Source organism: Onychostruthus taczanowskii, unplaced genomic scaffold (genome assembly GCF_017590055.1).
Source record: "Onychostruthus taczanowskii isolate IOZ18803 unplaced genomic scaffold, ASM1759005v1 scaffold144, whole genome shotgun sequence".
NCBI lineage: Eukaryota > Metazoa > Chordata > Aves > Passeriformes > Passeridae > Onychostruthus > Onychostruthus taczanowskii.
Window position 1 is genome coordinate 994,906 of NW_024498619.1, and position 25,487 is coordinate 1,020,392.

General features: G+C 49.2%; 1 protein-coding gene across 1 annotated transcript; it reads right to left on the reverse strand.

The window, feature by feature from the left end:
- Positions 1–2,012: 2,012 nt before the first annotated feature.
- On the reverse strand, positions 2,013–24,601 carry ERICH3 (glutamate rich 3). The gene is given in 17 exon segments (XM_041398349.1): positions 2,013–3,476; positions 3,479–3,527; positions 3,529–3,674; positions 4,183–6,200; positions 6,971–7,117; positions 7,395–7,862; positions 9,217–9,441; positions 10,971–11,320; positions 13,690–13,885; positions 14,643–14,817; positions 15,425–15,643; positions 16,977–17,126; positions 18,256–18,375; positions 20,111–20,182; positions 20,796–20,921; positions 21,522–21,615; positions 24,582–24,601. Coding segments are annotated over 17 exon segments (4,626 nt in total). The 3' UTR covers positions 2,013–3,425.
- Between the last annotated feature and the right edge of the window lie 886 nt (positions 24,602–25,487).

Consider the following 25,487-nt stretch of genomic DNA (forward strand, 5'->3'; position numbering starts at 1 on the left):
GTAAAGCTTAGAGGTCGTTTTCCATCTGTTCTGTTTCACTTGCTGAAAAGCTGAATGGGAAGAAGCTGCTGCAGCTCTGTCACAGCTCTCCCAGCACTGCCCCTGGTACCAGTCAGTGGTTACCACTGCTCCACTGGGCTCACGACTCAGGTGCTGCTCCATTTACACCAGCAGCTGCTGGGACAATAGAAATGTCAGAATAAATACACAGGAAAGCCTGCGATGGGGCTCACCTGGACCCTGCTGGACCCTGTCTGCAATCTCCTGGCCCAAAAAGTCACGAGATTTTCGTGGAAGGGGCTGAACAAGAGCAACTGTAAAGCTCCAGCAAACCACAACAAAACAACATCCATATTTGTCTACAACTGCAGGAAATCTGTTGTATTTTTCCTAGGAGTACAAGCAAGGTTGGCAGTTTGCATGCTGTGAGGGAAGAGGGGCTGAGCAGAAGGGAGAAGCTGCATCTGGGATGCTGATGAGAATTGCCTACCTGGCTCTAATTGGCCAGATGATGATCTGCTCCACATGGCTGAGCTACAGAAGCACAGGCAGGGAATAGGCTGATGAAAGAGGGTGGATAGAGATTAGCTGTCATTCCTTGGTCTTTGCATTGGCCAGAAACACCATGGGTGCAGAAAGGATCCATTGTCATATCTGAAAAATCAGTTCCAGCACTGATTCTTTTTCAACGGGATCTTTTTTCTTACAAATATCTCTGCATTCTTTTTCCCTTGCTTAAAGTAACCATGCAGTGACTCTGCATTCAGTGACTAGGCCTGAAAACCAGAAACTAAACTGGATTAGAGAAACAAAAGTGGAGCAAGGAGGCAGACTTCATGTGCATTACTCCCTCTGTGTACTCACTGATACCTGAGCTGCTGGTGTCATCCCTGAGCACCGTCTCAGAACACGTCAGAGGGGAACACACGGAAACAAAAACAACAAAAATACCAGAATGCAAAACTTTTTTTAGTTTAAAAGCTCTTTACAAAGAGAAGTGCTTGCAATTAATTTTAATACTAATTAAAATTGCTGGTTCCTTGAAGGATACAATGTCTTAGTTAATTGCTCTCTATAGAAGAAAATCAGGCTCAGGGGGAAAATGTGTTTCACAGGAGTCATCACTTAGTGAAACAAACAAAAACTCTGAAAAATGTAAATGAGTAGAACATGTTCCAAAGCAGTTTGTGAGAGTGCAAGTAGCCTGCGCTGTTCCCAGAGAAGCCCCAGCACACCAAAATATTTACCAAGAATGAGATGCTAAGAGGATTCTTACCCTGCTTTGGAGACCTGCCAGTGCCTGGCAGCTGTAGTGATATTTTACATTGTTTAACATATCAGCAATAGGTGATCTAGATTAAAACAATCTGGCCTCCAAGCAGACAAGGGTTTGGACAGCAGCCAGAAGTGAGCCTGGCATTCCTGCAGCAGGTCCCAACATTCCCCAGCATGGCACAGGACAGGACAGCACAGAACAGCCAGGACAGCCAGGATATCACGGGACAGCACAGCCAGGACAGCACAGAACAACCAGGACAGCCAGGACAGCACAGCCAGGACAGCACAGGCAGGACAAGGACAGCCCAGCCAGCACAGGCACGGCTGGCACAGCACAGAAGGGCTGCCTCAGAGGCTCAGCCCCAGTGGGCAGGCAGAGGGGTCGGTCCTGTCTGGTTTGCACAGCTAAGCCCCAAAACCCCGCAGGCAATTCCCAGTCAGGAAACCTTGCAGCCTTCACTTCAGACAGATGGATGAGCTGCCCGTGCTGTCCACACCCAGCATCCTTGGTGGTGTCTGTCAGTCACTGTTCCACACATCTGCCACAAATGCCAGGGCTTGGTGCCCAGTTCCAGGAGCTAGACTTTAAATTTTTCCGGTCCTGTGTCCACAGTGCACAGCTGGCGTGGTTTTGAACTGATTGAATGCATCTCTTCAGCTGTGGAATGTCACCAGCTGTTTGAGGCACATCTGAGGCACAACCATCAGAAGCCAATGACAGGCAACTGAAAATACCTGACACTTCAGGGAGTTAAAAAAGCCTTCCTGATGAGCCAAGAATGAGTTTTGCCAGTGGCAACACTGTTGGATAGTTTGCTTTGCTCACATATGCTCACTGTAATAATTAGTCTTTTTTTTCTTTTTGCTGCACATCTTGTTTTTTCCCTAAGTGCAACCTACTTTTCACTTTGAAGTTAATTACTAATTAGCACCATATAGAAAAGCAGAAAGGGCCATGGGAAGCTTTTCCAAACCTATACAATTATCCATTTCCATGGTTTTGCTTATTTACCAAACTTCTGCCTGCTCAAATGACAGGGACACTAATGTTGTGGAAGTCCACATATGTGTTCCTAACCACAGGATTCTCTCCCCCAACTGTTACAACCATACACGTAAGTGTCACTTATAAATATTTCAAGACTCACTCCACCATCAATCAGCCCACTGGCAAGCAGAGACAGACTCTGAAGCTCAGGCCCTGCTGCACTGCAGGGGCTATTCCTACAGTTAAAGCCCTGGCACAAATTGAAGGAGCTGCACAGACTGGTACAGGTATTTAATAGGCCTGAGTGAACGTGTAGGTGTGAGTATGGACAGAGAAAACACAACCCTCTGCGGCATGTGCAGACTGAACACACAAATGCAACCATCTCTAGGACAGGAACATCTCTAGGAGCAAACACACAGCAGCCACTTGAGCATCTTTGAGTTTCCAGTTCCATGTATATTGACCTGAAGTGACTCACAGCACCAATCCACTCAAAATCCTGCTCATTTCAGTGTCTTTTCCCTACTTGAAAACACAGTGACAGTCCCCCACTGTGTGGCTGAGTCTGCTGCACCCACCAAGCCTGGAGTGCCGAGAGGCTGCTGCACACCCAGCCCCAGGTGCCCGGCCCAAAAGGGTCCTAGGGGCCCCAGTGTGGCCAGAGGTGCAGCAGAGCTGAGAACAGCCTTGGGCAGCAGAGATGGGCAGCCAGCACCAGGCTGAGACAACTGAACTGCCCACCCTCCTGGCAGCCTCAGCTGAGGTTCCACGGACCACTCCTGAGCGACTCCAGCAAAAGCAGAAGGCCAGGCTTCATGCATTTACAAATACTTGTTAGAATCGTTCTGATTTAACAGCTTTCAACAAAATTTCCACGCGCCGAGAATGCCCTGAAGTGCGGCCAGCAGCAAGCCTGGATGCCCGAGGGGAGGGAAGCCCCCCACACGGCCCTGGCACAGGGGGCACTGTGCATGCAGGAGGGCTCCCCTCCCCTGGCATGGGGCAGGGAAGATCCCAGGATAAAAGCTCTGCCTGCCTGCCGGCAGGAGCAAGTGGTGCCTAGGGGAGGAGGGGAAGCTCGGTCAGTCCAGTATTTCTCTGTTTTTCAAGAAAAACAAGGCAGACAGCTGTGGAACAATCCTTGTGATTACTGCCTTCATCCTTCCAGAGGAGTGCTGTTTCCTGGGCTGGCAAACACAAGCTGGTTGCAGTTGTCTGCTGCACGCTGAGGAGCTGCTCCAGTGAAACGTGGCAGGTGAGAGGAGTGACATCCCAGCCGGCACAAACCCACGGCCAGCTGAGGGCATGCTACAGGACACAGCACTGAGGGGCTGCAGAAAAAGCTCAGAGCAGAGTTTCTTCCCCATCCTGTTCTGAGGACGTGATGAGTGGGTCTGAGTTTGCACTATCCTACAAAACAATAACCAAACATCACTGAAAACGTGTTGAACTCGGAGCTACTGAGGTGCTGCTGTGACATCTACAAGGAGAGGCCAGAGTAACAGGGAAGCCGAGTGCTCCCAGGGCTCACCCGCTGCCACCAGAGCTGCGACATGCTGGGTACAGGGAGCTGCTCCGCACGGCCGGAGGGGAGGGAGGGCAGAGGGGCTGTGAGAGTTGGTGCCGCAGCAGAGGCATTTATTTGCACGGGATTTTGCGAATAGGAAACAATGCAGAGCCGCCACCCACAAGGATTTATCATCCCCTGACCCAGCTACCATCAGCAGACATTGAAGGAAGGGATAAGGAATGGGACGAGGTGGTGCATCCCCAGTCTCTGACAGGAACCAGCCTGGGGGCTGCTGGGGGCAGCGGCTGCAGGCTGAGGAGCTGCTCCAGTGAAACGTGACAGGTGGCGGTGTTACTCACAGGGTGAAGAGAGCAGTGGCATCCCTGCCCCACGCAGGACTCACCTGACGGGAACTGCGGCTCCTCTCGCCCGCGCCAGCGGCTGCCGGGACACCTGGGCTCCCTCCGACCGGGCTGCGCTGCCTCTGCTCCCCGGCTCCAGCCGAGACACCCGCCACCCCGCCCTCTCTCGTGTTTCCACCGGGCTGCTCCCCCTCGGCTTTCGCTGCTGCCTGCTCCATCCCCTGCTCCTGCCGCCCGTCCGTGCCCCGCGCTGTGCCTGGCTCTGGGGCTGCCAGCTGCGGCGGGGTGCCCGGGCACGGCCCCTCGCCTCCCGCGGACCCTCCTGTCCCGCTCGGAGCCGCTGCCCGGTCCCCAGGGCCAGGGGTGCTCGGGCAGCTCTCTGCAGCCGGCTCTTCGCCCCGCGGCCTGGCCCCGAGCGCCTCTCGGTGCCGAGGGGGCCCGAGCCGCCCCGCGCCCGCCTCCCGCTGCCGGCCCTCGGCTCCCGCCTCCCGCTGCCGGCCCTCGCACCCTCCCGCTGCCCCGCCAGCCCCGGGTGCCCCGGCCAGCCCTTCCCCGGCCCTCCCGGGCTCCCCGGCCGCCGCCTCCTGTGCCCCTGCCGCCCCTGTCCCGCTCTGTGCCCCCAGCACTGCTCCTATCGCCCCCTCCTGTGCCACCGCCGCTGTGCCCACCGCGCCAGCCCCAGCCTCTGCCGGCCCCCCGGCCAGGGCTGCTCGCCCGGCGCGGCCGCCCCGCACAGCGATGGCCACCAGCCCCGGCTCCCCGGCCCGGCTCCCGCACAGCCGCGGGGCCGGCGGCGCCGCCTCGCCCACCGCCCCCTCCCCGGGACACCTCCCCTCCCCTGTCACTTGCCCACACCTCAGCCACCCCTCCGTCCCAGCTGCCGGCTCCTTTGAACCTGCTGCTCCATCTGCGCCCTCCTCTTCATCCCCCGAGCCTGCTCCGGCCGCCCCTGCAGACCCTCCCACTGCCTCTCCTTCCACTGCTCTCTCTGTCTCTGCTTTGCTGCCCTCAGATGGGTTTCCATTCCAAAGTGCTTCTGCTGCACCCTCCTCCTCCTGCACTGCCAGCCTCTCCTCCTGTGATGACCCTTCAGTGACAGGATCCCCCCGAGCACCCCCCAGTGCCCCTAACTCGGGTGCCACGTCCAGGACAGGACCCTTGTCAGGCTCCACAGACTCTTCCATCGTGTTCTCCCCTCTCTGGAGAGCCTGAGCACTCTCAGGTGCTGCTGCAGCTCCTGGGACAGCTTTCCCCATCTCCACCCACTCTTCCCCTGACCCTTTTAGCTGGGAAAACTGACTTGGCTTTACAAACCCTTCCCCTCCAGACATTGCTTCTCCTGTTTCCACATCCCCTAGTGCTTCCCGGAGAGCCCCAGGCTCCCCCATAGCCTCCTCCCCTTCAGAAAACTCTTCTTCAACAACCTTTCCTCCTTCAGGGCCCACAGCTCTGGCCTTCCCATCTGCTGCCACATCAGCATCCTCCACAGGCTCCTCTCCCTCTGACACAGCACCCACCATCGTGTCCTTCCCTGCAGACAGGGACTCCCCTGCCCCGGACACTGCCTCACCCTCCTCCTCCTCTGCTGGGGGCCCTACTGCTCCTTTGGGGCCTTCCTCTGCAGCCTCCTCCTCACCAGCGCCCGCAGCCCCCTCCTGCCCCCGGGGCACGGCCCTGTCTGCCTGCCGTGCTGGCAGTGCCCCCGCCGGCCCCTGTCCCGCAGCTGTTCCCAGTGCCGCCTCTCTCTCCATCCCCTCCAGCAGCACCTCCTGCTCCCCAGGTGCCACCTCCGTGCCCCGCTTCACCGCCTGCCCCGCTCCCTTTCCCTGGGGATGTTCCTCAGGCGCGGATTCCCGCAGCGCAGCCCCCGTGCCTGCCCGGGACGGCGAATCCGCCACTCCTGCAGCTTTTCCTGCGGCCTCTCGGCTGCCGGCGCCTCCGTCCTGCTCCAGGCCTTGTCCCGGCCCTGTGGCCTCCCCTTGGCGTCCCGCCTGTGCTGCCGCCTCCTGCACGTCAGGGCTGCTCCTCCCTTCGGCCGGGGGACCCCCACCTGCTGCTGCTAGGGGATAATCAAACATCGCTTTACTCAGCACCCCGTCAGTGTTACACGCTTCTCAGGGTTAGTGCTAAAGGTGCCACTTCTGCCCAGCAATGAGGGACACCAGCCTGGGCACCCAAAGAGAACGTTCTGTGCTGCTTCTCATCACATCCCTGCGCTCTGGCCGTGTCTTTAGTACTGCTGTTCTGGCATCTGCCATAAAGAGTTTAACTAAAAATGTTGATGCAGGGCCAGTTGTGCTTGTGCTGCCTGCTCTGCCTCCCTCCCTACCTGCAGGGAGCTCGTGTGTGCGTGTGCAACATCTGTAAGCTCGACAGTGCACTTAGAAAGTCAGAAATAGCTGACAAATTGCTGCTGTAACATATGCAAAGGACAAAGAACATTCAGCTTCCTGTGGATTCTGTAATTACACCAGGGAATAATGCAGGGTTAATTCCTGCCCCTGGGAGCCAAGGCTTTTCCCAAGGGGCTGCACACTACTAGGAAGCACATGGAACCTCACTACATTCCTGCTTCCCACAGCTATTTCCTGACTCACAGTTTTTTCATGGCCTGGATTCTTCTCCTAGAACCATTTAGCAGCCAAAAAAGCATTAATTATACATTACTACAGATGCCAGCTAGTTGTCACCTGATTTTTTACAAGTTACGAAAGAAAAAAAGCACAAGGAGACTTTGATGGCCAAAGGAAAGGGAAAGGGCAAACACTTCTGATAAAAGGCTTCAGGTGAGTAATTTAATCCTTGTCCCTGACTGACAGCCAATCTTACCTTCACTGGCACCATGCTCTGTATTTGCTGTGTTCTTTTCTTCCTCACTGGCACACAAATCACCAGGCTCAGGGTCAGAATTCACAGGATGATCATTTCCAGTTGCCTTTGCTGTCTCCTCCTGGACTGGTTTGCAATCTTCAAAAACTTTCACAAAGAAAACAGGAAGCAAGAAAGAGAAACCATTAAAGAGCAAAAGGGGAGTAGAAGCCATTCAGCCATCTCAGCTTTAAAATGGTTTAAAGTTAATTTTTTGACAAATCCTTGCACTTGAAACACTAGCAGAGGAACAGTGAGGCAGTGTTGTGTTCTGAGTAGATGCTGAGCTGACAGCAGCCCCAGCTCCCCGTGCTGCACCAGCAAGGAGCACAAGGCAAGTGCAGCAGCACAGGCACGCAGAGCTGTGCACAGGGACTGTACTCACCACCTCCTTCCTCACACCAAGGAGACTCTTCATTGCCATCCTCACTGTTCAATTCTCTGCTCTCCCAAGGCACTGGAGGACATTTCTCCTCCTCATTCATGTTGCTTTCTCCTGACCCAGTGTGGTTGAATTCCCCATTAACCTCAGGGTTTTCATGCTGCATTGCCATTAGGTTTTCATGAAAAATTCTAGTATCTTCCCTTGCTGTTAGATCTTCTGGTTTTGTCTTTTCTGCTTCATCTATTCCTTTATTTTCCAGTGCAGAATTGTCCTGATTTTCCTCCACTCTGAGCAGTTTCTTCTCCCCATTCTCATTTCCATAGTGTGCATGTGCTGCACTATCAGATGTACTTTTGATATTGCAGTCCTCTTTGCACTTCACATTGTCTGCCTTCATTTCAGCACGAGAGTCAGTCTCAGTGCTGCACTGTGTGCTCATGGATGAGAAGGAGTCTGCAGGCCTCCTCTCTGAAAACAGCAAATTTTAATTTAGTATTTGTCACTAAACCTCTGCGTTCACTGGGCACTCACAAAGGGACACAATCCCATGCAATAGCATTCTCTGAGTTATACCATCTGAGGATATTGTGACAAAATTCCAGTAAGTGTAAATAGAAGAACATTGCCTAGATGTATGAAGTATTAAAATTAAAGCCATTTAATGTGGAGGGTTTTTTCTGATAATAGAAATAAATCAGAGTAGTTCTGTCAATCACACAGAAATACACTTCCAAATGCACCTCTAAATATGGCTCAGACAGGGTTTAGCACAGACTCTTGAGCTTCATTTGGTAAAAGACCTCAACCATGGCAACAGCACCTCAGTGCCCTTCTGTTAACTCATTGAATATTAGAAAGATCTCCAAAACCATGTGTGAACCCTGCACGTTGAACTGGAGAAGAACTTCACCATCTCCTCTAAAAAAACATACAGACATCATCACATTAAATTCAAAAATTGAAAATTTGAGGGGAAAAAAGGCCGTAATCCTTCATCTAACAGTGAGCTGAACAGCAGAGCTGACTGCTGCACAGCCCTGCTGCTGTCCACCATCTACATGGGTTCTAGAAGAGATTGGTCTAACTCAAGACTGAGAAATCCAGTCAGGCAAAGAAAATAAAAGTGTCAGAACAATAATGCATGCAGCAGTGCATGTTCTGAAAAACACGTTGCACCAAGAAACCTTACAGCCCCAGTTTAAAGATTCCCATCCAGAGTACTACTGCTCCATCATGGGAAAACCGAGCGGGTTCCTCTACAGACAGAACCACAGAATCACAGAATCACAGAATCACAGAATCACAGAATCAGCTGGGTTGGAGGTTGCCCACGAGGATCATCCAGTCCCACTCCCAGCCCTGCTCAGCACCATTGCCTTGCCCTTCACGCGATCTGACTATTTCCAGCTCTCTGGCACAGCCAAATAAATGAGGGCCATATTCAGGGCCATTAAAGACAGAGTTTTAAACCCTAGGGTGGCCTGTCAGGTTTCCTGGGGCCCCTCAGAAGGTGTCAGGGGTCACAGATTCCCAGGTGTGAGCGCCTGCTGACACTAGGGCTGTCCTGCCGAGGCTCTGGGAGCCTGCCTGCTGCCTGCTCCACCTCAGCGCCTGCACAGCTCAGCAAAGGCCACCTCTCACTGCCAGGGGCTGCCTGCACTTCAGTGGCACAATTAATAGCAGATTAAACAGCTGTGCTTTAGCATTTCAGTGGGAAGGGCATCGGTTTTCCTGTGCAGACTCAACATGCATACTGGACACAGCAAACTGTAAAACATGCGTCAGATCAGCTTCTCCAAGCCTTGCTATGAACAAAACTGACCTGGTGCACCATCTTCAGAGTCCCTGTCACCAGAATATCCTCCACTTTCATCTTTCTCACTGCCAGAGGCCTGCAGTGCCTTCTGAGATGAGGTTTCACTCTCCTTTCCATAGTCTAAATTATGGGTTTTATCATCTGAGGATGACTCTGACGTTCCCTTGATTTGATTACCAGTCTGTCCCTCTTCATTAACTTCTTCATCTGCTTCAAAATCTTCATCATATTCTAAAAAGAAGAATTGTACCGTGAGACAGGAAACAGAATTCACAATTTAAAAAGTTCTTTTTAAGCAGATAGAAACACTGAACCAGTGTTAATGTTCTGAGTTTATATTAATTAACATCATTAATCTCCTTTTGCCCTTGAAGTTCCTCAGTCTTTTTAAAGCCATGAGAGAATCTAAGACCACAGATAAGAATTGTAAGAGCATATTATCATAAAAAACATTGTGTTCTTCATAGAGTAGCAAAAATGTAGCAAAACAACAGGGATGAGTAAGGTATTAAAACAAAAATAAACAAAATTGCCAGCCACAGAAAGTACTAGAAAAATTTAGAGCTGGGAAAACTCAGAAATTAAATGTAAGAATCTCTTATAACAGGAGAAAAACTGGTTGTGATGAAAAAAATTACAAGCAATTGAGAAAGCTGGAGAAAGGTAATATATTATAGTGCAAAGTACCATCAATGTATATTGACATGACTGAATAGCAAAGAAGTGTCTTATAAGCTCAGTGCATTTAATGAAATCCAGCCAAAGGGCACTGCAGAGGCACTCTGTTATCACACTGCTGTAATGTGCTCTTCCAGGGCCCAGGGGAAATCCCAGTACAAACAAAGCCTGCACAGAGTTACCACTCTTATATCCACATTCTGGAATTCAGCCAGGCACTAGCCTGTGACATCTGACAGATCGGAGTAAGCTGAAGGAAGGGATCCACACGGATCCTCGAGTCCAGCTCCCGCCCTCCACAGCCCTTTGCTTGGCTCTGGAGATTTTATTGCTGCCCTCCTTTCCTTCCATCAGGGCTTTTAACATACTGAAGTGACAGAACACCAAGGACAGAAATGAAGAATTCCTGAAGCAGAACCAGTTAGGCAAACAATCAATTACCAAGACAATGAGAACTAAGGGAATAAGGAGATTTATTTTTCTGCATTAAAAATCAATTGAGATTCCAATTGCAGTGTTGGCAGTGAGGTCTCTGTCAGAAGGGCAGTTCCTCCTGAAGGAAAAAGGCTTCATTAATCCCAAACACACATCCGGAGGGACTAACGAGTGTCAGATGAGCAGCAACACATCAGAACTGTGAAAGCAAAAATAGGAATAGGAAGTAGGAATTAAAATCTCTCTGTGAATGTGATTGCCTCCAAAGAAGATTATGATAAGGAGGAAGTGAAGGCAGAGACTTGACACCTCTTCCATAGCTGAGTACACCTTCCACTATCCCAGGCTGCTCCAAGCCCCGTCTAACTCGCACTTGAATGCTTCCATGGATGGGGCAGGCACAGCTGCTCTGGGGAGCCTGTGCCATTGCCTCACCACCCTCCCTACTCACTTTCTTGGCTCTTGCAAACCCCACCTCATCCTGTTGCGTGGCTGAAAGGAGCCACCCAAATTCTGTGGCCCCAATAGAGACATCACCACGTTTCCCATGCCCCAGTCAAAGCTGGTGGTCCACAATCCCATTCCTTCTCCAGAACCATCCCCTCCCATTTCTCATCATCCCCTGCTCATGTTTGGGAATACTATACCACTTTCACTGGTGTTTTCCTGAGTGGTGGTGTCTTCGGTCTCCTCAAAAGATTGGTCTTCCATTTCTTCTTCTTCTTCTTCTTCATCATCATCATCATCTTCTTCTTCTTCTTCTTCGCTGGACTCCTACTCAGACTCCAGTGTTTCGTCAATAGTTTGCACACTTTCCTCCTGACTTGGCATGGTGAGTGACATTGAGCCTTCGATTGATTTCTGCACGGCGCTGCTGTCGCAGGGCTCGCTGTGCGCGCAGTAAGGAGAACAGGAACACATGTGCGGCCTCGTGTAGCACTTAATCTTCCTCTTGGGAGGGAACAGCTTTTTGTCCAGGCCCATCGCAAGAAAGCACCTACAAAATAACACAAATTGGGAAGTGTCACGTTTTTCTTGCTTTGAACAACGGAGGGACGCAGACATAGTGAGTTCAGCTTGTTATTAGCAGGGAAACCAAACACCCATCTGCCTCTGTGCCACCACAGTGACTCACAAGGAGAAGCACCCTGAAATCCCTGAGAGCTCCCCTAACACAGGTGCAGTTCTTGCTTGAAGGCCAGTAATGCTGCCTACACTTACAGCTGACATACAAACAGAACCAAAATTATTACATTAATTTGAAGCTGCACCAAGCACTGGCTGTGAAGACAGAACCACTGAGAAAGGCAGACAAGCTCTGTCAGACGTGTTCTGGATCCAGATCCTGCTGTAACTCCCAGTAGTGTGATAACTGAGGGTTTGTGGGTAAGGCTGGGGGTTTCTGCACTTATCTGCTTGTTATCTGTTGGTTTTCCCCAGAATTATCTGGGGGAAGAAGAAGGTTGAAAGTTAGCAATTTTCTAATTACCTACTTAAAAGAAACCCAAACAGATGGAAAACAGAGCATTTTGAATGAGTTGTTGAGACTGCCCCTCTCGTATAAAATGGAGTGATGTGCTCTCTCTCTTACAGTCAGGAGCTGTACAGAAATGCTGGACCTTGGCCAGCAGAAAGCTCTGAGACCAAGGCGTACAGCATGGTACAGAAATCACTGCAGCATCACCTCGTTGTGAGCCAAAGCCTTGACCCACCAGGGAGAATCAACTGGGACTTTCACTGGGAACCAAATGGGCATCCAATGTATGTCATAGAGCAGAAAACAAACCCAAGTGCACTTGGCCTGAAGGGGTGAGAAAATAGTTGTGATTTATGGGGAAAATGAAGTTAATGGAGATGATTTTTAGTCATTAGATAAGGTTGGCTGGATTGATAAGAGGCAGGAAAAGAGAGATATCACTAAGAGGGAAAGGGGGACAGAAAGGGGGAGTAACTTAGGAATTAATTAATCCAGTTTTTGAGTACTATATTAAATTCTGAAAATTCACTTCAAATTTTTATAGAAATCACAAAAAGCTGAGATTGGGCCATTTCCTAAAATCTATAGCCACTATAGCCATTCTGAATTCAGGTGCTTCTCACTCCTTTGAACATGCAATGAACATGCAATGAACATAAATCATGTTCATTGTTAGACTGGAGCAAAAGCTATGTTACAATAAACTAGCATTTTTTTCTTAGAATTCAGTCCTTATCTGAAGGAACAGAGTACACCTCTGTGAAGAGTTCTTGTTCCAACTGCTAGCTGCTCTTTTAAAAATTATTTATTAAAATAACACAAAAGATTTTAAATTATCCACATCTGTAAGTTTATGTATGGCCTGAATTAACAATTGCATGAAGGGAAGATTTTATGAAAATTAAAGCCTCTTGGCAGAGTCACAGCTGTTGGTCACAGCACTGACATTTGCCCGAGACCTTTCTGCACAGATTTGTTTTCTGAACCACGGCAAATATTCAGTGCTGCCTTATTCTGAACTAGGACTATTACAACAGAATCTCACTTCAGAGGCAGAGCTGTTTAAAAATCAATGATCACAAAAAAGGCTTCTGGAAACCCCAGCTAACCAGCAGCACGCTCGGTATTTACTCCGCTGCCGCTGTGGCCACAGTGCCGCACCCCAGAGCCACTGCCCCGAGCTCCAAGAGCAGCACTGTCCCCTCTGTCCCCACACCTCGGGGAGGCTGGGGAGCCACGGGAGCCGCTGTGCTGCTACCCTTGGATGGGAGAGCTGACAGGTGACTGTGGAGAGTTTTGTGCAGGAATGGCTTGATGAGAAAGGACACAGAAATGTAGAGAGTTTTGTGCAGGAATGGCTTGATGAGAAAGGATACAGAAATGTAGAGAGTTTTGTGCAGGAATGGCTTGATGAGAAAGGACACAGTCAAACTGGCCTGATAAAACTAGATGGGAAAGGAGGCTAATGATATCTTGAAGGACAGGGTGTCCTTCAGGAGGGAAAGTCTCGGTAAGACTGTATCAATAAGTTGCAGAATTAGGGACTGAGAGTTAGCTCTAAAATCACAAAAATGCAGAAGAGACCTTCAGATGATGCAATGACGCAAATAACACATTAACCAATGATGAGCTACAGTTTTGCACTATGCATGAGCTAATTAAGTATTGTATTTAACCAAGTGTATGATTATCATTAAACGGAGAGTTTGCTGATGACCATCTGGTGTCGCCTCTCCCTTCTTCGACAGGTGACCTCGTCCCGCACCTTCCGGGGGCACTGAGAAACTGAGCGGGCTCTGGAGCTGCGTGGAGCCAGAGAGGAAAGACCAGAAACAAGCGAGAAGCTCTCTGAAGGAAGCCCTTGTGAGCAAAGTGTGCTTTCTCCATACCTGTAGCAAGGCGGTGCTCCTGCCACATGGAGCACCCTGAAGTAGGTGTTTTTGCGCCGCAGCCGGGCAGGCCTCTTGCACTGAAAGCCTTTGTACTCGCAGCAGCAGCTCAGCCTGTCAACTTGGAGCCCGTTGAGGTAAAAGGTGAGGCTGAATGGGTAACCGAGGTACCTCTTAGAGATGAACTGGAAGGTATCTGCAATTACAGAGAGAAAGGGGTCACAGGAAAACATTGTGCTTCACCGTCAGCCCGCAGCAACTGCTGTATCTGAATGCATCACCACAGCACCCAGCCCTCTGTGCACAGGCACTGGGGTTCTCAGGTCTGCTCAACAGTTTGAACCAGTGGGTTAAACTCTACCCCTCCACACACACAGCCCTGGCTCTTGCCAGCCCCAGAATCCTAAAGTGGGACAGCTAGGACAAATGTCACACTGCCAGTCTGGCCACTCACTGCTACAGCAGGATAAAGGCCAGAGCCTCCCAGCCATTTCCTGTGTCCAGTTTCCCAGAACACAATTCATCTTTTACTGCTCTGAGGGAATTGCACTCACACAAAAAGAGATGGGAACTGGGCTCCCAGTATGTACTTTTCCTTCTGGATAAGAAGTAACATTCACTGATGTGTTTTAGCAACTCAGATAACCCCTTTTTAAGGACAGTTTATCACTACTACTGCTCTATTAACCATGTATCTCTAGAGAAAATTAGCATAAGCCACAAGTGTTTTGTTAAATCAATTCTCTAAATTCTACATTGCAAAAGTAATTGTAACCTCACTTTCAATCATGGGACAGTAGATCCAGGTTTAATGTGGAGGCAGATGGTATAAACATTCCTGGATACATATATCTTGACCAAGCTGAGCTGTAATCATTCTGATGTCAGGGCAAAGTTTTAGCAAAAAAGCAATGTTGTCACACTCAATATGAACTCTCTGACTCCATCCTTACCTCCTTCCAGCAGGTCGCCTTTATAGACACAAATGTTTTCTGTTCCACAGTACTGCTGATAGACTTTGATTTCATCCTTGTAATCACGGAGAGACACGTGCTTACTCTTTCCTAGGTAGATCATGGTGACCAAGGCGTTGCTGCACAACGGGGACTTGGGGAACCCTTTGGTGTTCTGCAGCAGAAAATGCACAGAAATGCCTTCAGCTCCCAGCTCCAACAAGGGGCAAGCAAAGCTCACATCTGCGCAGCCCACACTTGAGACTTCGGGGCTTTTATAACAAGGGCTGGGCTGATTAAAGTGGGAAGGCTTTGTAACATGCAGAGGGTGTGGGATACATTTCCAGCTGAAAACCCCATGCATTGAATAGCCCTAAATTTCAAGAACCAGGTTTAATGACCCATATCATCCCACCCAGATGAGGGTTCCTACAACTTTATTTACAGGAATTAAAACTGGCTGGAGACAGTGTAACTGATGCAATGTTCATGGACTGAAGGCATTTCACAAATCCCTGAGATTCTAGTGCCAGAACAGGATCAGATTGACTGAAAGGGAAGGCTTTGAATAACTGTTGATCTAGGTTGTTGTTCAGCACCTTTTTTCTCCCCAACTGATGAGAAACACCAAATGTTTTAGGCTACAGGGACATGCATAGCAATTATATATTTTAATAGCTATGCATTTTCTTTATGCAAACTAGGTATGCACATCTCCCAGCACTAAGCAAACACACCAGTGCGGAATGCAGCGCACCTGTGCGTGGACACAGGCTACTTACATTGATCAAGAACTGCTCATTGAATGCAGTGGTGGGATGAAACCACCTCTCTACGGGCAGCCCACGCCTGATGCCAGGGATGCACCGGTCCCCGAGGTGCGGGCGCGGCGGCGGCACCGGCACCTGGCGGCGGCGGCGCTTGCTGGCAGGGGGCTGGTAGGGTGACACGCCAGCCATGTAATCCATTGGGTTCCTCAACGTTAACTCACCGCTCGCCCCCTGGAAAAACAGTTCAGTGAAGCGACATTTTGCAAAACCAGCTCCCGAGCATATGGGGCCGGCCATGGACTGACTTCCTGGTACACTGAGCAACAGGCATCCTTCTGAAACAGCTCCTTACCTTGGGGCCTGGAATTCTGCTCATTAAAATATTTCTGTGCTAAACCCCTTTCTTTTAATTTGCAAGGCAACATTCATATTGCTTGAAAATGTCACTGCCAGAGATCCAGAGAGCAGTGCACACCAAGCCCTGGCTCCAGCGCCGCCGAGATCTCATCTCAGACAGAAAGAACCCTGCACAGCCCTGCAGCTGCTGCTCCCTTGCAGCTGGAAAGCACAGCCCCAGAGCAGCCAGTCGTCCAACAGAAACATGACTTGGCATCAGTTATACAAGATGTGCTTCAAAATGCTGCTTCCCCATCTGAATAGAGATTTAGTCCTCTTGCAGAATGAAATGGACCACAGCCCGTAAGAGTGAGACATTACTAGAGAACAAGTTCTGTAAATGCTGCATGCCGTGGCTCTGAGCTCTGCATCGTGTTCTCAGACCTTACATCTGATTTAGCTGTTTTGTCAGTGGTGAGCACTAAAGAAACCATGAAATCACCCACAATTTGAGTAGACATAAACAGGACCAATCAGCAAATTCTTGGAGAAAGAATCATGGCCACCCCAAACACAGCAAACACAGATCAGAAGGGAGCTATTTACACAGCATCTGCCAGCCAGTGGTAGCAGATCACAGTCCCACTCCAAAGCCCTCTCACCCCATGGAATGCATATCACAAAACCAATCACATTATGTTTTTCTAGAACAGAAGACAAGTCCAAATATCACTTGAAAGTAACTGCAAATATATCATGACCATATTTGACTCTCATTCTCTAAGCCCACTAGTGTGATTTAGCAGAAGGAATGATCAAAAAAAGAAATTTTTTGCTACTTTGCAACTCCTTTGTAGGTGATGATGAAAACCTGTAGGACTTGCAGCTGAAAATATTCCAAAGTTCCTGGAGTCAACCAGGTGCTGCCTCTCTCTCCACATAAGAGAAAATCTACATAGAGAGAGAAAATTTTGTACGCAGAAGGATTTTTTACTGTAAAAGGTAGGTCATCACATTTTTCCTCACTGTGATCAAGAACTGGGCATTAGACCAGTAAGACAGTGTCTTGAAAATTGAGGGGAAGTGAAAAAGGACAGTTTAAATAACAATTGATGCCATTTGGAAGGGATGTTCCCTGTCATACACAGTTCTGGGAACCACAGTAAACAATACTATAAAACTGTCCCTGAAGTGGGACAGTTGATTTCAGAATTAAGAGCAGCCTCACCCCACAGACAAACTGCTGATAATGTTCCAGTGCATGGCACTTCTGTTTGGAAGCCTTTGGTACAGACCCTGCTGCAGCCCAGCCAAGAAGGGGCTGGAGGCGAGGGGGCTGCTGTACATCTCCTGGAGCTGTTTTTGGTCGCAAGGAACTCTACAAAAGGAGAAAGAAAACAATGACAAAATCTCAATGTATAGCTTCCAGTGCAGAGCAGTGCCGCAAAGAAAAATAATAGCACTGATGAAGACATCTGGAAGTGGTGAGTGATTTCAGGTATCTACAGGACATGACATTTTCTAGTCCGACTCCAAAAAGCCAGACTCCTTTAGGCACCTCTAACTGACCATTCAAAACAACTCTTGGCCATAAATACGAGGTTTGCTACTGTCTCACCACCACACAGCAAACTCACAGAAACTGCAGCAGCGTGCTACGGACTTCAGCACATGGGCCCAGGGAGAATGCACAACAAAAACATACCTATTTTTGTATTTTTGTTCAATATCCAGCTTTTTCTGACTGTGTTATTTCATGTTTTCCTTGTATACCAAGCTGAAATGTTAACACCTAACAGCACAGTTTAACTGAGGTTAACTCACCACCTGACAGCAGGCAGGCTCCTTGGTTCGGCGATAAAGAGAACAACGTCCACCATCATAATCAACTCCAAATCTAGGTGCCCTCTGTATGAAGAGAAGGTCATTCAGGACTCAAAAGTTTCTCTTCAATCTGCATCAATTATCAGTATTGATATAGAGAGCCAGTTGAAACTGACCTAAATATTTGACCTTTGACTTCAGGCTTTAGTACCATTATATTAACATTCCTTATTTGCTGTTAACAAAGAGCAAAAGTCAGAGCTCCTAGACACAGCCTTCTGAAATGAGCTCCAGTCTGATTTCATTCCTTCAACCCCCCACCATTTTCAGGGCTCTACAACATGCATAACCTTTCCTGTGTCCACTGGCAATGCTCAGCACACTAATACTGGCCTGCCTGAGGTCATGAGGCAGCTAAAAGGGAAAGACTGACGCAGATTTATCAGACAGCAAAGGCTTTGGGTTTTTTTTTCTAGGTTCTGAAGTGCCATTCCTGCAACACTAGCTTCTGGGGATTCCTCTTTAACACAAGCCAGCAAACAGGAAATCAGCCTCAAGTGATCAAGGATGAGGCCCTAATCCAGAATGATCCAGGCAGGGAATGCCTTGCACTAAGGTGCACGGGCACACTCTCAGCTGCCTGTGCCTCCACGATAGCCCAAGGAGAGGCTGATGACACTCACCTGTTGTGAGCGACCAGTTCTCTCTCCAGACACCAAAGGACAGAGCGCGTGGTGGTTCCGGGGAGCGATGGGTGGATGTGGGGAGTACACATGGACAACTTCTCCCATTGATTGCTCCATCTGAAAGAAAAGGAATTTGCGTCTCTGAAGCACCGAATCCAAAACCAGCGGTGTCTGTCTCATTACATCTGCCTTTCACTGGACAGATGTGACAATCAGCTGGCCTGGACTGATGGAACAGATGGTGAAGGAAAGAAAGGAAATCATGGGAGAATGTGAGGGGCAAGCACAAAGACTTGTCCCCCTCTGATTCATTTTCCTGCAGCTCTCTCCAGCTGCTGACCCACTAGATTCAATCCACGGCTGTTTCTGTGTATCTCACAATTCTTGGTTTGTCTGAAGTTTAAATTTGAGTGCACCTGTCTCTTCCCTGCTATGACTGCAGCTTCTCACCACCTTCTCATCTCACCAACCCAACACTGAGATGGCTGCCCCACTGGAAACAGACAGCTCTGTCTCTCACCCTCCCTTGCTCAGCCATCTGCCTTTCTCCTTTCCTTTCAGACAAGCAACTCGGATGAATTCACTGAACAGGTGAGGTGAGAATTAAATTACACTGCTGGCTCCAGCCAGGCTCCTGCATCCCAGCATGGCAGCACAGCACACACAGATCAGGTGTCTGCAGGTGTCTTTCTGGAGGAAGCAGTCCTGGTTTAAGTTCCAAAAGTATTCAAACCCAGTATCCCTTGACAGGGTGCCAGAATCGCTGCTTCCATGGGGTGACTCCCTACCACAGGAGTTCCATCAGCAAATTATGCTTTTGCAATTTCCATAGCGACCAGTGTCTTTCAGGAAAATCTCCTCCTCTCTTTACCCCATGACTTGCTTATAGATGTATTATTTACAGTTTAACAGACCTGACATTGTTTACCAGCTGCTCAATGAAGCAGCCACCTTCTCAAGGCACTCTTCTCAAAGCATTCAGGTTCCTAACACAGAAATAAAATTCTGAGCATGTTTCTGCCAAAATGAGGATGACTTTTCCCATATGAATTCAGGTGATTGCATGGGGAGAAGAACCATTGACTTCTATGGGATTTCCATGACTATAACTAGAGAATCAAGTTCACCCTACATGACACCTAAATGAAGACTCCTAAAACCTCTTTGATTTCTCACATGCCAGTTCTGCCCAAATCCTGTGGAGTGGCAAACAACCAAACACATGGGCTCAGTGCTCATCAGCAGTTAAAAGCACAGAGGTCTAGAATTACTGGGAGGAGAATGTATTATTCATTCTGTTATGGCTCTCCATTTCAAAACAGAAATAGTAGAAGGAGAAAAAGTAAAAAAATAGCAACAGTAATGAGAAGCCTGGAATGGTTCAGGTAAGAAAAATTCAGACTGAGGACCTTCAGCTTGGAAAACTGAGAAGGAATGTGAAGAACATATGTAAAACCACAGATGCCTTGGAAAAAGAGAACATTTAATAACTTCTGTCATTCCGAGAACAATGGAGCATCAAACAGACATATCAGAGAGCAGATACGTTTATTACTATGCAGAAATGCAAGGAGCTACCATTTCATGCAATTCATGATTAAATCACCCAACCAAAAACACTGCAGAAGTAGAATAACTAGATTCAGAAGGAATTAAATGCATAAATGGAAGGTCCTGAACTTCTAGACGAAGCAGATGTAACTGGGGCAGGATCATCCTCTACTTGCCTGTTTCTTGTAGTTTTCCATGTCAGAGGCAGAGCACTTGTCTCAAGGAATCACTGGTCAGGCTCATGGTTATTACTCAACACAGGCAAAACTGCCAGGCCCCATCAGCAGTGCTGAAGCCTTACCTTGGCTGGCTGCATCATCTCTTTCCTCATAGAATAATCGAGTCTCTTTTTCAGCCCCAGCTGATGATGATGCTATCAATATAAGAGGAAGAGAAATCCCATTACTGGCCATCATGAGTGTGCAAGAACTCTTGCTTCTGTCCTGCTTGTCCCATGCCTTCTCCCTAGCCACTACCCTCATTGAGCCCTGTAATAGAACTACTGTGGATTGAATCTATTTGCATTTCACCTGCATATATTCACACAGCCAAGGGAGCAACTGAGCACTGGTAAAGCTGCTAAAGTTGTAGGAACCAACTCCATTCCTGATATCCCACAGGAACGTGCCCAAATTTTGTACTCAGATAACATGCATATAAATATGTTCAAACTGGTTTGCTTTTATCAGAATTTTTTAAAGCAAACTAGCCCTGTGAATATCATCTCATAACCTGAGAGCTGTCAAAAGCAATAAGAAAGCCAGGACAGTGCCTGCTCTCCCAATAGCATGGTGTGACAATGAGAGGCCCATGGAGGTTCCATGTGGGGAACCTCAAGCACAAAGTCTGTCCTTTTTCCCAGCAGGAAAGAGCCTTCCAGGGGAGCATGAGAGCACACATGGAAAACAGTCCAGTACAGGTTAGCAGCCCCTGGCTGTCAGTGAGGAGACACCTGAGAGGCTCACACATCCCCAGCAAGGGCACACCTCTATGTCAAGGACCTTGTGGTATATGGCATCAGCCAAGCACTCCTGGACGTGTCTCTGGTGGTCCCTCCTTAGGGCATTGAGACGGTATTCCTTCTCGGGTATTATCCTTCCGCTCCTGGAGATCTGCCGTACACAAACACAGTGTTACTGAAAAGGAGGAGATGGAATAAAGTGTGTTTTGAAACAGTACAACTTCCCAGAAGACCAATTCCTCCTCCTGGTTTGCTTCCACCTCTGGCCCTGCCGTGGTGCTGGAACCCACCTTCCAGCACTGCGTTATCTTTGAGCTCCTCCAGCCAAATGGGAGGAGCAGCAGCCACATTCCTAATAGCCTAGGGCTCAGCCTTACCCTCCACAGGCCACTGCCCAAAGGGGTGGAAAGGATTAAACACGTGCTGCCCTACTGCACCTGCCTGTGCAAATGAGTCACACCTAGGAGGGCACCAGTGTTTTTAATAAAATGTTCAGCATATTCACCTTTACCAAATCCTTCAGTTTTCCATTAAACACTTCTGAAAAATAACACTGAAGCTATTTAAACAAGTCAAAGATGCTTGCATTTCACAGCAAAAAAACCATGAGTGAGCCAATATGATGCTGTATATCTGCAAACTGAAACACTTTGCAGAGGGAAACTCGAATGAGCAAAAGGAAATATGGGGGAAAAAAGCATAAAAACATTTTGAATTGAATGTAGAATTGAGGGAAACTTTTCAGTCTCACCAGTCCTGATTTCTGAAGATGTCGTCTTATCCTGGCATTGCTGAAATATCCAACCAGGTGTTTGTCTGTAAGACTGTTATAGGTTTCAAGAATGCTGCAATAAATAAAATGGAGATGTTTATAATCCCTTTGACTGACAAATTACTACAGTCTACTTTAAACAGAGCTACCCAATTTCGTTTGCTACGCAAAATGCTGCCTTAGCAAATCGTCCTGGATTTGATCAGGTAAATGCCCATCAGATTGTGTAAAAGCAGTACGTGGTGGCTTCCTGGGAACTCCTGTCACAAACACGTGCCTTGCAGCTGAGGCCAAGAGCAGAGTGGGGGACAGCCCTGCCAGCAGCACGGCTGGGGAGCGCCAGGCCAGCCCCGGCAGCAGCAGCAGCAGCTCCTGGGGACGCGCCCGAGCGCGGGCAGGACCGCGCTGCGCCGGGAGCGCGCTCCCGCTGCTCACACAGCTCAGCTCAGCTCCCCGGCCACTCTGCCCGGCCCTGCGGGTGCCTGCCACACCTTCCACTGGCCCAGGCTGCTCCAAGCCACATCCAGCCCGGCCTGAGCCTTTCCAGGGATGGGGCAGCCACAGCTTCCCTGGGCAACCTGTGCCAGGGCCTCACTACAACCATCACATCAGCAGAGAGCAAAGCTTCAAAAAACTGAGCCTCAGATGTGAAAGGTGAACACAAAAACCGAAGCATTCATAATTAGCTGTTATGTTTTTCAACTATTCTTAGCACAACTGTATCTTACTTCACCCTCTGGAAAACAGGACAAGTAGAGAAGTCAGTGACACTAGGATGCAGCTGGTAAGACTCTAAATCCTTTCACATTTGTGCAGTTCACACACTCAGGTACCTGTCACACAATATGTTCAGCCTGACCTCTGGGCTCTCTGGGCTCAAGTTACACAAGAGACTGAACTCTTTTGTTTTCTTTGGCTGTAGATTTAAATGCACTGTGCTTCTATTACATCCCTTTCAGCTGGAAAACTCAGTAATATGTCTATTGCTAGGCTGATGTGCCACACACAAAAGCATATTCAAGGAAAGAAATGAGAAATATCTTGAAGAGATCATAGATTTACAGGAATTTTACATGGGGTTTAACAATAACCTCAAAGGTAGCTGCCAACAATAAATTAAACTTTAAACAAACAATGTAGGTTACCCTTTTATGCCTGTTGGTTAAACATTGGTATGATAGCAAATGTTTTGTGTTACCATTTTAATCCACAGTTTGCATTTGAAACCACCAGATTCTACCAATTTTGCTAAGTATTCATTTTATGGTATCACATGGCAACGGCATGTTGAGGCAGAGGAGAAACTCAATCCAACTCCTTTAATTTACTTCCTTCCACCTAAGACATCTTGGACCACATAACTAGTTAAAATGCAGCTCCCATCTGAACACAATGTTGTGGCACTTTCTGTTTCACCAAAGTCTCAGAACACGTATTTTCTCTTTTAAATTATGAACAGGCTGGCCCTCAAAAATGCTGAATTAAATTCAGAGTTCAAAAGGGTATTAGAGGAAATAAGGAAATGCGTTGGCCTGAACCAAGACCCATTAAATCATTGGAAAGAATGCAAGCGGGCCCACGGGGTCTGGCTGCGTGCTGCCAGAGCAGCCACGAGCTGCAGCCCTGGAATCCCCTGCAGCCATAAACGCTGGCATGGACCCGTGCCTCGGGGATGGCCAGGAGCACTCCAGCAAAGCTGCCACTGCTCCCCTTTAGCCTGCTCCTGGTATCAACAAAAGGACAAGAGAAGTTCTTGTCTGAGCTGTCTTGTTCAAGGTTCCAGTATTAAAGAACCACACACAAACATCACCTTTGAAACCTCTGCAACAGGCAGAAGTGCAGAACTGACAAAATCCTTGTTAGGAACAAACACAGCAAAGGGAAAGCACCAGCCTCAGACAGCTCTATTCAGCCTGAGTGTCACAGTAATCACATCCCTTTCCTGGGTATTCCTGGGACTCCTTTATCTCTGCCCATTTATCCTGTTCATTCTTCTCTCTAAAAATGCTGGGGTTTTATTAGAATAGCAGACAATTTTCCTGGCACAGAACCTAAACTGACTGATCTGTACATTCCTGGAGTATGTCTGAAGCTCTTCTCAAGATGAGCGTCAATGTTTGTTTCTCTGGCACCACAGCCAGTGACAACATGTCACTCTTAGGTCAGTAAGTTTCTATTTGAGGTTATTTAGAATTCTATGATGCTATGATCATCGACACTATTATTTATTAACAGTATATTTGTTCTCAGCTGGCAGCTTACCCAAAGCCCTACACTCAGAGCCAGAGCTGTGTACCACAGTAAATTTTAAGACCACTCTCACTCATTTGGAAGGATATCAAGACAAAGCCACAGCAGACATCCTACGTGTTTTGCAAAGCAAACCTTCACAGTTACTATTTCACAGTGCCATTAAATCAGCGATCACCAAATAAATGATGTGAGAGAGCACCACAGCTTCAGTTATTCACTGGCAGAGTCACAGGGGACCACGGTGCCTGTGCTCTGCCTGGCACCCATCTGCCTTTCCCCCCGCCCCGAGGAAGTCTGAAGCCTCACAGCCGCACACGGAACGGGGAGCCAAAGGGCTGTGCTGCTGCTGCTGATGTTGTCTGTGGCCCAGGAGCAGGCTGTACCGCTGCTTGCTTACTCAGACCATAGCCCACTATACCAGGATGTGCCAAATTCTGTCATAGAGACCTGCAGAGATTCTCTGTTCCTCACTGTTTGTCTGTGACATCAGCTCGGGGAAGTCCGGATCCTCTGAACTCAAAGCCTGCCGCTCCGAGGGCAGGTAACCAGGGACTCACCTGCAGCAGCAGCCCCCCATCCCCACGGCTCCATCCCCTGCGCCGAGCACGGCCTTACCGAAGGGGAGCCCCTGGCTGCCGGGCAGGTTCCCCGGACTCTCTCGGGCGGGTCGGGGCACCCCCAGCGCCCCTCTCTGCCCCGGCGGGCCCGAGCCCGGCACCATTCCCGCAGCGCTGGAAGCCCGACACGGACCGGCCCCGGCCCCGGCCCCGGCCCCGGCCCACTCACCGGGGCTGCGGGGCGCTCATGGCAGCGCTGCCCCGGCCCCGGCGCTGCCGCCGCGTCCCGGCGTCGCCAGGAGACGGAGAGAGAGAGGGAGAGATGGAGGGAGGGATGGAGGGACGGACGGGAGGAAGGAAGAGACGGGAGAAAGGGAGGGACAGACAAGAGGGAGGGAGGAACGGGAGGGGGTCGGTGCTCCGCCCGCCGCCCCAGAATCACCGAACACCAGAATTGCTGGGGTTGGAAGGGACCTCTGGAGAGCCCAAGCGCAATCCCCTGCCAAGGCAGGGCCGCCTGGAACAGGCGACACAGGAACGCAGACAGGTGAGTTTGGAATGTCTCCAGAGAGGGAAACTCCACACCCTCCCCAGGCAGCTCTTTCCGAGCTCTGCCACCCTCCGTGGAAAGCTCTTCCTCACGTTGCGAGAGAACTTCTTGTGCTTTAGTTCACGGCCATTGCTCCTCTTCGTGTCACTGGGCACCACTGAGCAGAGCCTGGCACCGTTCTGTGACTCCCCTCGGAAATGTTTGCATGGATTGGTGAGATCCCCCCTCAGCTGTCTCTTTTGCACACCAAGCACGCCCACCTTGGGCAGTCTCTCGGCGTTACGGAGATGCTTCAGATGCAATACGCCGATTCACCACCTCTGGATGCAATTCCACCGTCTCTGCGACCCTCTGCTGGACCCCCTCCAGCAGCTTCTTGTCTGCCTGGCACCGAGGAGCCGGAACCGGCCACCAGACTCCACTGGGTGGGGCTGCGGGACACCGGCAGGAGAGGGGAAGGAAAAAGAAGAAACAGAAAGGAAAGATGGAAAAAGGAAAATGAAGGAAAATGGGGGAGGAGGGAAGGGTGTGGGAATATAAGAAGAAAAAGAAAAGAAAAAAAGTTTGTAAGTTTAAGTTTATAAG